Source organism: Gekko japonicus, unplaced genomic scaffold (assembly GCF_001447785.1).
Source record: "Gekko japonicus isolate JY-2015 unplaced genomic scaffold, Gekko_japonicus_V1.1 scaffold1051, whole genome shotgun sequence".
NCBI lineage: Eukaryota > Metazoa > Chordata > Lepidosauria > Squamata > Gekkonidae > Gekko > Gekko japonicus.
This window is the reverse complement of record NW_015160868.1, coordinates 492,934-505,583: the sequence shown is the minus strand read 5'-3', so window position 1 is coordinate 505,583 and position 12,650 is coordinate 492,934. Positions and strand designations below refer to the sequence as shown.

The window sequence follows — 12,650 nt, the reverse complement described above, 5'->3', positions numbered from 1 at the left end:
GAAAGAAATGCCAAGAATAAACATTAGGATAAAAAAAAAAAAGACAGAGAGAGATCTATCACACTTACTGTAATATGAAAAAAAAATTAAGACATCTGAGTGGTACAGATATACTAAGGTAAACTTTTGTGAAATATGATTTTGTGTTGGAACGTTCAGAGAACAAGATGCATTATAAATGAATTCACTCCCAATGATTAATTTACAGATCTATAAATGAAGAAAAATACGGGAAAACAGGGACTAACAGCCAAGTATACACAGATGTCAAACATACAAAAGAGGTTGTTCAGCTCTTTAAACTCAAATTAAGATGCACACGCTCTCTCTTAATGGGGGAATTCACTCTTTTTTCTGTGAGGGAAACAAGCTAGAACAGAGGAGGGGGAAAGGAATCAAATTAATGCGTTGTTTTTTTTAAAAAAAAATCTACATTTAAAAAAATAGTCCTTTATGTTTATATTAATCAAATGCACTAAACGTAAAGACAATTTTTAAAGCTAAAAATTCCACAGAAACCAGATCTGCCCCTACATGCTACACTTTTTATGTTAAATGGCTGTTGAATTTGTTAACCCACAATTGATTTCCTGTATTATGGAATCTTAGAGATTATGGCTAACTAGAAGAAACAGGGGTACGTTTTTCGATACTTATACAGTCATGTAGCAGCATTACATTTTTCCTGGATTGGAATGGCAGAAATCTAGCAGGAAAAACAGCAGCCCAACAGCGCCCCCTGCTGCCAGAGAGTCTTTTACTTTTTTTTAAAAAAAGGTGAGTTTGGGACGCAGGGCCAGGTATGAAGCAAAAACAGCCAACCTGAAAAAGGGGATTTTGAAGCCCAACTATAATAAAGACCCAAATTTACTTAGCGACCCAACCAAATCAGCAGACGTTGCCAATTAACATTGTCCTCTCTCTCTCTCTCCATAGCTGAAATTAATTGTGATTAATGTAGTAGAAAGAGCAAGAGTCCAGTAGCGCCTTAAAGAGGAACAAAAATTTGTGGCAGGGTGTGAGCTTTTGTGAGTCACTGCTCACTTCTTCGGATTCTTTTCATTTGCAGCGACTCGCGAAAGCTCACACCCTGCCACAAATTTTTGTTCATCTGTAAGGTGCTACTGGATTCTTGCTCGTTTTGTGGTTAATGTGTTAGAAGTTATAAACATTAAAGCGGTTCTTGAAGATTTTCAATTACAAGCAGCTTCTGCCCCCCCCGAAAAAATTCCAAGCTTACTGATAAATATCACCCCAAGTCCCACTGAAAGGAGATACACTGACAACAGCACCATGTATCTAATTAGAGACACATGGAGATGTCACACCAATTGCAGACGGCCTAGTCTCGGAGAATCCCCCGGGTTTGCAGGTTTTCCATGTTCCCGACATGCTGCGGAGATAAAGTAACAAGGAAACAGTCTTGCTTTGGCCTCGCACAGGGCCACAGCCGCACGGAGGAAGATCGCGACAGAAAAGGCGACCAAATCAAAAGGGAAGAGGAGACTTGCTACTGAAACCTTTCAGACAAGGGATGATTTTTGCATGCGCGTGCCGGAATTCAAGTCAGAGACCAGGACAACCACATTTCATAGTTTTACTTTTCCAGCATGGAAGTCCCCAAGTACTTTTTTGTTTTGTTTCTGCCTTGGCTGAACTGATCACGCCGCTATTCATTCTCTCGTTTCCCCACTCCAAATTTTCCTATTTAACCTGATTTAACGTTAGTTTTGCAACGATTGTGTATAAACGTATTTACTCATTCGTTTATATCGTACCTTTCTCCCCAAAGGGGACTTAGAGGTTTGCATCACTGCTTCATTCTCAAAGCAAGGAGGAAAAAGAACCAATGCTCAGGGAAGGAACTTTGTTGCGACTCCTGTTATCATATGTCTCACCTCAGAACTGGTACCTAAGGCAACGAGACATGGTGCTGCGAGATCTATGATTGGAGTGTCTCAGGTCTTTATTTAATTTTTTAAAGAGCAGAAGTTCGAGGCCTTGATTCAGAATTCAGAAGCCCTGCCTGCTTCCTATTTTCCTTTTTAAAACCCGAGGAAGATCCATTCATGAATCTCCCAGTGTAACATCTGATTTCACACTAGGGAGACAAATGTTCTGGGAAGATATGGACCAGGACCTGTTGCCAACTGTATTTTAGGTATCTTAAATAGCAGCAGTTGGTTTTTTTTAAAGTGACTTTCCCCAACTAACCTTCATTAACTGAGGCCCAAATCTGTTTTGAATGAAGGTGGAAATATTCCTATGCTAGCATGATAAAAAGTAGAGACATCACCCTGCCAACAAAAGTCCGCATGGTCAAAGCAATGGTATTCCCAGTAGTCATGTATGGCTGCGAGAGTTGGACTATAAGGAAGGCCGAGCGCCGAAGAATAGATTCCTTTGAACTATGGTGCTGGAGAAGACTCTTGAGAGTCCCTTGGACTGCAAGGAGATCAAATCAGTCAATCCTAAAAGAAATCAACCCTGACTGTTCCCTGGAAGGCCAGATAATGAAACTGAAGTTCAAATACTTTGGCCACCCAATGAGAAGGGAGCACTCACTGGAGAAGACCTTGATGCTGGGAAAGACTGAAGGTCAAAGAAGACGGGGACGGCAAAGGATGAGATGGTTAGACAGTGTCATAGACGCAACGAACATGAAATTGAGCCAACTTCAGAGGACGGTGGAAGACAGGAGGGCCTGGTGTGATCTTGTCCATGGGGTCGCGAAGAGTCGGACTCGACTGTGTGACTGAACAACAACAAATGAACCTCCACAACAACCAATGTAATATCCAACATGATGCTGAACTCGTTAAATAGGGACTTGCAAGTAGTATAAGTTAAATTCGTCGATGCCATGTAACAGATGCATCAAAAATGACAGGAAATGTAGTGCCACAGTTTTCTGCCCAGTTACCGGCACTTACCATGAGCTCCATTTTTCTCCAAAATTCTTCCAGGGAATCCATTGGCTTGTGCCACCACTCGGTACACTTCCTGTAACGTTTACCCTGGAACCAGAATTGCCGCAGCCACTCAAATTCAACCTACAAAAATACAAAAGACAATGGGGGGGAAATTTGTAAAAATCTGATAGCAAAAGATGGAGTCTGTAGGCCAAGAACAGGGAACAGAGGACCAACCTAGACATGATGGTGGCCAAAGGGATAACCCTTAGCTACCAATGCCAATTTAAGAGCAAATTTAGCCACTTTAAAATTGCCACAAGGACCCGATCCTGACCTGGCCTGCAGCGTAGCAGCAACAGGCAATCTTTTTTCCTGCGCTCTGCATGTTTTAAAGTATCGAAACAGCCTCCCCCCCCCACTTTCTATGGCTGTTTCGGTACTTTAAAAGGTGTGGCGTAGGGAAACAAGATCGCCTGCTGCCACCACGTGTAGGCCCAATTAGAATCAGGCCCTCCTGGCAATTTTAAAATGGCTACATTAACTTTGGATCCAGCCAGCAGCAGCTTTGCCTATGATAGCCGAGAGGGAGTAAACACCTGTGGTGCGCCAACACCGCCGGAGGTAGTCGCCGGCCAGCCTGAGGCACCGGGAACAGCATCCGAAGCCCGCCCAGGAAATCAGCAAAAAGAGGAGAGAACGCGCCGCTTGGGTGTCGGTAGGCAGCCCCTCCCCCTCGAGTTTGTGGCCCTAGGTTAGGATAACAACTACATAAGTAGTATACCTGTAAACCGCTCTGAGACCCCCTAGGGGTCAAGGGCGGTATTTAAATCGAACTGTAAAGTAAAGTAAAGTAAAGTAAAACACCTTATTCATTTTGCCAGCCCAGGGAGTCAGCATGGGTAGTTTGGGCACAAATGAGCTGTGAGGGAAGGGCCGAGTTGCAAAACCTTTCTAAAATGAACCCTTTTGTGATGTCATGACTGTCGTCCGAGAACAGCCATGAAAGCTTCATAGCTTGCGGGCCGATCTCCAAGCATCAATCTCTCTCGCAGTACCCCTTTCATCCCCATCCCATCGCGCCCAACTCCCTTCTCTCCTCCTTTCAAGTAATCTGCAGTTTTGGTCAACTGGATACATATTCCGGTGACTGTGCTCGAATTTTACATGCAGGCACGAGTCCCGTTTCCATCGTTGTTAGGGATTCTGAGATTCGAGATCGATGGTCGTTTTGCAAACACAAGAGTCACATTAGTTAAAGAAAAATATATTTACTACAAAACAAATCATGGGTAGGGTACTCTGGATAAAAAGAAATAAAACACAAGATTACATGCTTACAGTTACTTTCAGCAATACTTGCTAACGGCTACATCTTTCTATCTACCCTGCGGCTTCAAGAGAGGAGCTTCCTGTGTGCTTCACACAAAGGGCCATAAAACCTAGTGAATACATTAATGCTAGATCAAAGCATTTCCACAAACAAGTGGTTAGCTGACCAATACAAAGGCTACAGGTCACTTCATTAGATTAAGCAACTCCCTCAAACTTTCCCGCCGTAGAATACAGTATGTAACACAACATCCTGTTTCCTGACAAACAACACTTAACTCTGTAATGACTGAAGTGTAGCAACTTGAAAACTCCAACAATCGTCACCTGGGTCCGCAAAAGAATGTTGTCCTGATTACCTTTATTTCAACTGCGACGCAGGAAACAAAGAGACACCTGTAGACGGTGCAGCAACACTGACCAAGGAAAATAAAAATCCCACCCTAATTAAGTTCTCACCTGAGAATATTCTCACTTCCCCTCCCCTCCCCGCTTGCCTTCCTCCTCCCCCCAGGCTAAACAGAGCAGACACTAAAGTCTGAAAGTGATTTTGGTTGACAGTCGCTAAACACCCGTTTGATGTGTGTAACTGCTTTCAGTAGAAGCTGTTTGAACAAAAAGGGCTATAGATGCGGGGGGGTGTGTGTGGAAATTAAAGACAACCCCTGTTGGTAAAACATATTGGCAGGATTAACAGATCCCAGTTAAGAGAGGTAAATCTTCTGTGTTTTTGAAAGGAAGGTTACGTGAACAGTTTAACTTTTCTTAGCATATCGGCTTAATGACATGTGTTCTCCCCTAACAGAGTTCAAACGAAGTTTATTAAAATGTGCAGTATTAGCCACATATAAGGATGTCTACTTCTGGATTTTTAAAAGAATTTTCTCCTGCAAAAAAATCAAACACACCGAAGTGGTTGGAGCGCTATATACAAACATTATAACTTCAGCTCTTAAATAGAGGTTAGATCCTATACTCTCCTCTGCTAAATTCAGGTGGGTAGCCGGGTGGTCTTCCTCCAATGAAGAACAACCTTTTCTTTTTTTCACGGAGAAAGGTTTCTTCTGGTGAAGAAAAGCTTCTCTTTGCTGAGGAAAGTTTTTCCCAGTTGGAGGGAGCCATAGCAGAAGGGAGTCACAAGATCCAACCCCTGGACTTTAAATTGTCCATGTCTGTTTGAGGACTGGGCCTCTATGGTTACAAACAACCTGTGGTTTGTTCATAGTTTGCTATCCTACCAGGGCTCTTTTTGTAGAAAAAGCCCAGCAGGAACTCGTTAGCATAATAGGCCACACCCAACAGCAGAAACTCATTAGCCTATTAGGCCACACCCCTGACAGCACAGCTCATTAGCACATTAGGCCGCACCTCCATGTTACCAGAAGTGTGGTCATCCAGCCACACCCACCTTTTGCTTCTTATTCTGTTTACCTGGTTTGTTGTCAAAACCCAGGGCTTTTTTTGTAGCAGGAACTCCTTTGCATGTTAGGCCACACCCCCTAATGTAGCCAATCCTAATGAGTTCCTGGTGGGTGTGGCCAACTCGGGAGCTAGCCGGAACTCCGTTCCTGTGCGTTCCTGCCCCAAAATAGCCCTGATCCTACCCAAATCTATCTTAATCTCTAAATCACTTTGAGCTATGAACTATGACAGGATGTAAGAAAAACCCAAATTAAAGTTAGAGGATCTAAATAACAATATCCCCTCCCAATACCCCACCCTTTACTAGATGGACAGACAAACAGAGAGAGAGTTATCCTATCCTATACATGTTTTGATAAGATCAAAGAAATGTGCATGATATCCATCTATTGGTCAAAGGAAGTCACCTAACCAGGGTGGTGGGGACAGCTTTTGACCATATCACTCCAGTTTTGTTCCATCCACACTGGCTTTCAATGTGCTTCCGGGATCAATTCAAGGCGATGCTATTGACCTTTTAAGTCCTTTATGGCCTGAGGCCAACATACCTTAAGGGCTGCCTCTCCTGTACGAATCTACCCAATCTGCCCACCAAGTGTTTCTAGAAAGTGGGTGGGGCGAGGGGGGACTTTTGCCCAGCAAGACTTCTGACTGGCTGTGCAGATTTTTAAAATATTGCTTTGAACATAAGAACATAAGAGACGCCAATGTTGGATCAGGCAAAAGGCCCATCCAGTCCAACACTCTGTATCACACAGTGGCCAGAAGTACCAGTGCCATCAGGAGGTCCACCAGTGGGGCCAGGACATTAGAAGCCCTCCCTGCCACCACAGTGCAAGGGTCTTCACTCTGTGCCTGAAGGTAAGCTGCGGCAGCCATCTTGTAGCTGGCCCTGCCTCCTGAAGCAGCCATTTTGTGGCTGTACCCACCACGCCGTGTCAGAATTCCAAAGGTGCCCGCAGACTCAAAAAGGCTAGAGACCCCTGATCTAGAACATTCACACACTGCACCCCAGAATTCAAGGAAACAACAACAGCAACAACATTTGCTTGCGTAAATGTTGCTGTTTCAACTGAGCAATGCTGTGCAGGAAAGCCAGACTGGGTCACAGCAGTTAGCCGAATTGTACCGCCCCAGAGCACACTGTAAAAAGCCGAGCAACGGACCGCCGCACGGTTTTTTGTCTTGATCTTCCTCTGTTTACCGTGTTGATTTACCTCGCCGCCGTATCATCCTGGCTCTGTTCGCCCTTTAAGCTATTGTGAGAGGTGCACTTTGAGAGTTACAGTCAATAAGGCATGGAGGGGGGGGGTGAGGCCAGTCTGACATTTGGGGAGCCAGGGCTCCTCAGTCAATTATTTAAAGGCACTCAGGTCATTAAATGCCACCTGGGTAGGTGATCTATATTCCCTCTCTTCAATGCCAGACGGCCCACCGGCTGTGCTGCCATTTCGCTGTGTTGTGCTGAACACACGCACCAACCTTTCTTGGGCTGTGTACAGCGACGCCCGTCTCCGCAGTGACCTAACAGTCTGCCCGCACCAACACCTTTGCAGCGAGCGCAAAGCTGAGGTAGCCACGGACAATTCAGTCTGTCTTTGCTAAAGGGAAACTATTAATGGGCGCGAGGCTATAGAGGCAGCTGGGTCACTGGAAAACGGCACAACTGGACATTCGGTCTTTGACAATCAGAGGTCAGCCATTGTTAGCAAGGCCCAGTTGGGGCCCCGTTCATATCCAGGTCTGCCTGTCTTGGATGTCAACCGTTTCCGCACCTATCCAGAGAAACGGTGCACACCGGCCAAGAGCTGATTTATTTGACTTGTGTCTTAGGACTGCTGCTGATTCCCGGATGCGGGAATACTCGGTAGAAGAGTCCCTGCATATAGAAAGCTGGCCTGTCAAGAAAATGCTAAGGTACAACGCATCTATTTGACAGCTGGATTTCTAGGGAAAGGGGGTTTTGCATGGAGAATCCAATCATATGAGCCCCACCACCCACCTCCGTTGTACAGCCAGAGACAGATTTAGCATCAGTCCAAAGAAGGCTTCGATTTTCCTTCCTGGTCACCAAGATCGAGCCCTGATTGGTCTGTCCCTTTTATTCATCATTTGCGGGAACCAATGGGAACACTGCCCCCAAATTCCTTGTCAGTGAACTAGGCTTCATCTTCGCCACTTCAGTAAGAAACCCCAAATCTCGCAGCTAAATGCTGACAATAAGATGTAAGGCTCCAGTTTCCAGCAGAAGCGAACAGCAACTAGAGAGCTTCCATCCCCATCACATTCTGTTCCTGTTCCTCTTACAACCAGAGCATCAACACAAGCGGCAGTGCGCAGTTAAAGAATATGAAGAACATGCACTTCAGTGGATTTTTAAAAGGTAAAGGTTTCCCTTGCTCGAAAGCTAGTCAAATCCGACTCAAGGGGGTGGTGCACGTTTCTGTTTCCAAACCGAAGAGCCGAAGACGTTTCCGTGGTCATGTGGTCATGGTCATGTGGTCGTGGTCATGTCTAAACGCCAAGGTGCACGGAACGCTGTTACCTTCCCACCGAAGCGGTACCTATTTATCTACTTGCGATTTCTTGCTTTCAAACTGCTAGGCTGGCAGGTGCTGGGGCCAGAGACGGGAGCTCACTCCATTACACGGCACACTCGGGTCTCGAACTGCCGAACTACAGACCATCCGGTGTATAGCTCAGCGTCTTAACCTCTGAGCCACTGCGGCCCCTTCAGCGGATTTTAGTTCTGTTTAATTAACAGTAATACACTTTGAATAAAAGTTCTACTGGATGATGTCCTCAAATGTCAAAGGGTCTGGAAGAGCTAAAGCAACCTTAAAGGACTTTGGTCCACGCTGTGTAGTAAAAGAGGAAGACATATCAGAGTTTTAAAAAAACAAACAACCTTCCACAAATCAGCATGCTGTTTTGAAGCCTCTCTCTTATATTTTTATCTCATTCTTCCTTCCAAGAAACTCATTCTTCCTTCCAAGAAACTCCTCTGTCTTATCCCCACAATACTCTAAGATACCTTAGGCTGATAAAGCATGACTTGCCCAAGGTCACCCCACTAAGCTCCCTGGGAATCTGAACCTTGGTGTTCCACAACCTCGTCTGGCACCCTAACCCAGTGATCCACAGTGTGGGGTCTTGGGCATCAAGAAGCCCCCTGGCTGAGTTTCACGGAGCATATTTCTTCCCCAAAGTGACTGTCCCCAAAAACAAACAGCCAGCGGTGGCGTTCCTCCATCTCGCTGGAGCAGAAGGTGCTACAGAAAACCTCAGGGACCATAATATTTAGATTTGCGGGGGACACCCATTGAGACATAGTAACGCTCATCATAGCCAGATATTTGCCTTTGAACTTCTCAAGAACTTCTCAAGAGCCAGTTTGGTGTAGGGGTTAAGAGCGCGGACTCTAATCTGGGAGAACCGGGTTTGATTCCCCACTCCTCCACATGTAGCTGCTGGTGTGACCTTGGGTCTGTCATAAGTTCTTTCAGAGCTGTTCTCTCAAGGGCAGTTCTTGAGAGAGCTCTCTCAGCCCCACCTACCTCACGGGGTGTCTGTTGTGGGGAAGGGAAGGGAAAGGAGATTGTAAGCCGCTCTGAGACTCCTTTGGGTAGTGAAGGGTGGGGTATAAATCCAATCTCCTCCTCCTCCTCTTCTTCTTCTTCCTCTTCTTCAACAGTCTAAGGGTGCCTCCCATGGCAGCCATTTTGTGACTATTCCCCATCCTCCACAGCGGCCATTTTTGCACCTAATACCCTTTCTCAAAATTCCAAAAATGCCCACAGGCCCATCGTTTTTGAAGACCCTCACTCTAACCACTACTCATTGTTAGCTCAACAATGATTACCACCTCAGGGACCTTACACCGACCATCTTTTCCTGTGACATATCGTTTAAGCCGCCATTTTGCAGACCTTGATGTTCCAAACACTGAGGCATCGCTAAGTCCTCCTTGCTTCTTTGCCACAGAAGGTTTGTTTTCTCCCACATTAGCCCTCTGCCAGGCAAACACTTTTCTTTTCACTGATAATGGAGTTTACCCATGAGTGGTTCCCCTCCAACTATCTTGGAGCCCCATTCTAGACACATCCAGTAGCTGAATAAATCTCTTTCAAAGACCAGCAATAGCTCGGCCAGATCAACAGCTCAGCATTCATTCGGCCCTGCCAGATCACATATTTCAAGATAAATTACAAAGGACCAAACAATCACCTGATTGCTTAGAAAAGGCAACTTAATTCATTCTTTAACAACCGCGTGCAGCACAACTTAAAAAAAAAATGGCCGTCCCTCAATAGAGCTGTCCAGGTAGTTACTGGAATGAGCTTATTGGACTATTTGCTGATATAGACATCAGCCAAGCATTTCAAGAACAGTTTAAGATTAACAAATGGAATAGGGGCCGCATCTGTTAAATCCATGAAGGTTTTTTTTTTAATGATGCTTTCAATCTACACGTTAATGTGCTCCGTAAAGTCCAGTCAAGCTTCAATTAGAGTATATTACTGTTCTCAAGTCAAAGGGTGACAAATACTAGAACCACTATGGCCAGATCCAATTTGCAGCTGGAGTGGCCAATCTTTCAGCCTATCAAGGAAAAGGTACAGAGTAGTGTTACTGTGACAGCAGCCATGAAATTAAAAGACGCCTGCTCCTTGGGAGGAAAGCGATGGCGAACTTAAACAGCATGATAAAAAGTAGAGACATCACCCTGCCAACAAAAGTCCGCATGGTCAAAGCAATGGTATTCCCAGTAGTCCTGTATGGCTGCGAGAGTTGGACTATAAGGAAGGCCGAGCGCCGAAGAATAGATTCTTTTGAACTATGGTGCTGGAGAAGACTCTTGAGAGTCCCTTGGACTGCAAGGAGATCAAATCAGTCAATCCTAAAAGAAATCAACCCTGACTGTTCCCTGGAAGGCCAGATAATGAAACTGAAGCTCAAATACTTTGGCCGCCCAATGAGAAGGGAGCACTCACTGGAGAAGACCCTGATGCTGGGAAAGACTGAAGGTCAAAGAAGACGGGGACGGCAAAGGATGAGATGGTTAGACAGTGTCGTAGATGCAACGAACATGAAGTTGAGCAAACTTCAGAGGACGGCGGAAGACAGGAGGGCCTGGCGAGATCTTGTCCATGGGGTCGCGAAGAGTCGGACTCGACTGTGCGACTGAACAACAACAAAGGGTTACTGCCACACAGGACAGAGGTAAACACTCAGAAAAGCAGTGATAACGTGTTTTTGTGTGTTTGTGTGTTTTTAAAATCAAGTCAGCTGCTGCTACTGAGAAGAGTATCCACGGTTTCAAGGTTACAAGAATGTGTTCTTCACTGCTACACAACAGGAATGTGGCGGGGACTTCTTGACCACAGGCTGCGCCCGGTAGCCTGTCCTTATGGGTCCGTCCATCCTAGCTGTTCTCATCCTGATAACTCTAGGAAGCTCTTCAAGGAAAGTTTGTAATGATGGAACTCCCAACAATTCTCTCTGAGGACAGAATATTCTTTCAGTGTCTGCAGGGATGGGTCCTTTATTTTTCCTACGTAGATCCTGGAAGCTAAGCAGGGTCGGCACCAGTGTTCCCTCTAAGCTGAGTTAGTGTGAGCTAGCTCACAGTGTTTTAGACTCCGGCTCACACATTTTTGTCTTGGCTCAGGAAGGATGGCTCCAGAGCAAACAAATTTATGCAGTAGCCAAATCAGTCGCTCACAACTTTAATGCCAGTCGCTCATAAAGTAGAATTGTTGCTCACAAGACTCCACAGCTTAGAGGGAGCGTTGGTCGGCACTAGTCAGTACTTGGATGGGAGACCGCCAAGGACATCCAGGGTCGCTATGCAGAAGCAGGCAATATCAATGGAAGAAGAAGAAGAAGAGATTGGATTTATACCCCGCCCTTCACTCGGAGTCTCAGAGTGGCTTACAAACTCCTTTCCCTTCACCTCCCCACAATAGACACCCTGTGAGGTACGTGGGGCTGAGAGAGAACTGACAGAAACTGCTCTTTTTCAAGAACAGCTCTGACAGAACTATGGCTTGCCCAAGGTCATCCAGCAGCTGCGATTGGACGAGTGGGGAATCAAACCCGGTTCTCCCAGATTAGAGTCCACGCACTTAACCACAACACCAAACTGGAGTCACCGTAAGTCAGCTACGGCTTGACAGCACTTTCCACCACTCACTGAGGAGTATTTGCTACTGGATCCGTATTGATCAAATAAAGTTAGGCTCAGACTACAGTCCCCCCAAGTGCTACTGGGATGTGGACATCAGTCACTAACACGTCTCTTTCCTGAGATATTTCTACCCCAACGATTCTCCCCAATGGAGACCCACAGCAGCTTACAATATCACTCCCCATCTTCTGTTTTATCCTTTTGACAACAACGTTGTGTGGTAGGTTAGGCTGAAAGAGAGTGTCTGGCCCAAGGTCACCCCGTGAGCTTCCACAGCAGCATGGGGTTCTGCATCTGGGTCTCTCAGATCCTAGTCTGAGGTATGGTGCTTAGGCTTGCCAAGTTCCCCCGGGGGGCAGGGAAACCCCCACCACAGAGGCCCGTTCCCCGCCGGCGGCAGATCGGGCCCCGGGGGGAGCTCCACCCCAATGTGCTCGTTACCCAAAAGTGACGTGATGACGCCGGGCACGCTGGGGGCGGGGCCACGGTCATCCGAGGGAAAACTCCATGGTGCGCGCTCCAGACGCCAGCCGGGAGTCCCCTGCTGCGGCGCAACACCCGACTTGGCAACCCTAATGGTGCTAACCACATATTTTAATAGTTCAGTTCAATTTATTGTAACTAGCCATTGGCAGTTACAAGGTTACAAAACTCTCAGCAATAAAAATAGAAGAAGACGAAGAAGAGATTGGATTTATACCCCGCTCTTCACTCAGAGTCTCGGAGCAGCCTACAAACTCCTTTCCCTTCGCCTACCCACAATAGACACCCTGTGAGGTGGGTGGGGCTGAGAG

The 12,650-nt window shown here is 46.1% G+C and overlaps 1 protein-coding gene across 1 annotated transcript in view; it reads right to left on the bottom strand.

Annotated features, from left to right (window-relative positions):
* Positions 1-12,650, bottom strand: part of FTO (fat mass and obesity associated) — a gene marked incomplete at its 3' end in the record, with an annotated part of 177,145 nt that overhangs the window by 36,309 nt on the left and 128,186 nt on the right. Inside the window, exon 8 of the mRNA XM_015422227.1 lies at positions 2,934-3,053. Coding sequence (XP_015277713.1) covers positions 2,934-3,053 — 120 coding nt within the window. The remainder of the gene's footprint in view (positions 1-2,933; positions 3,054-12,650) is intronic.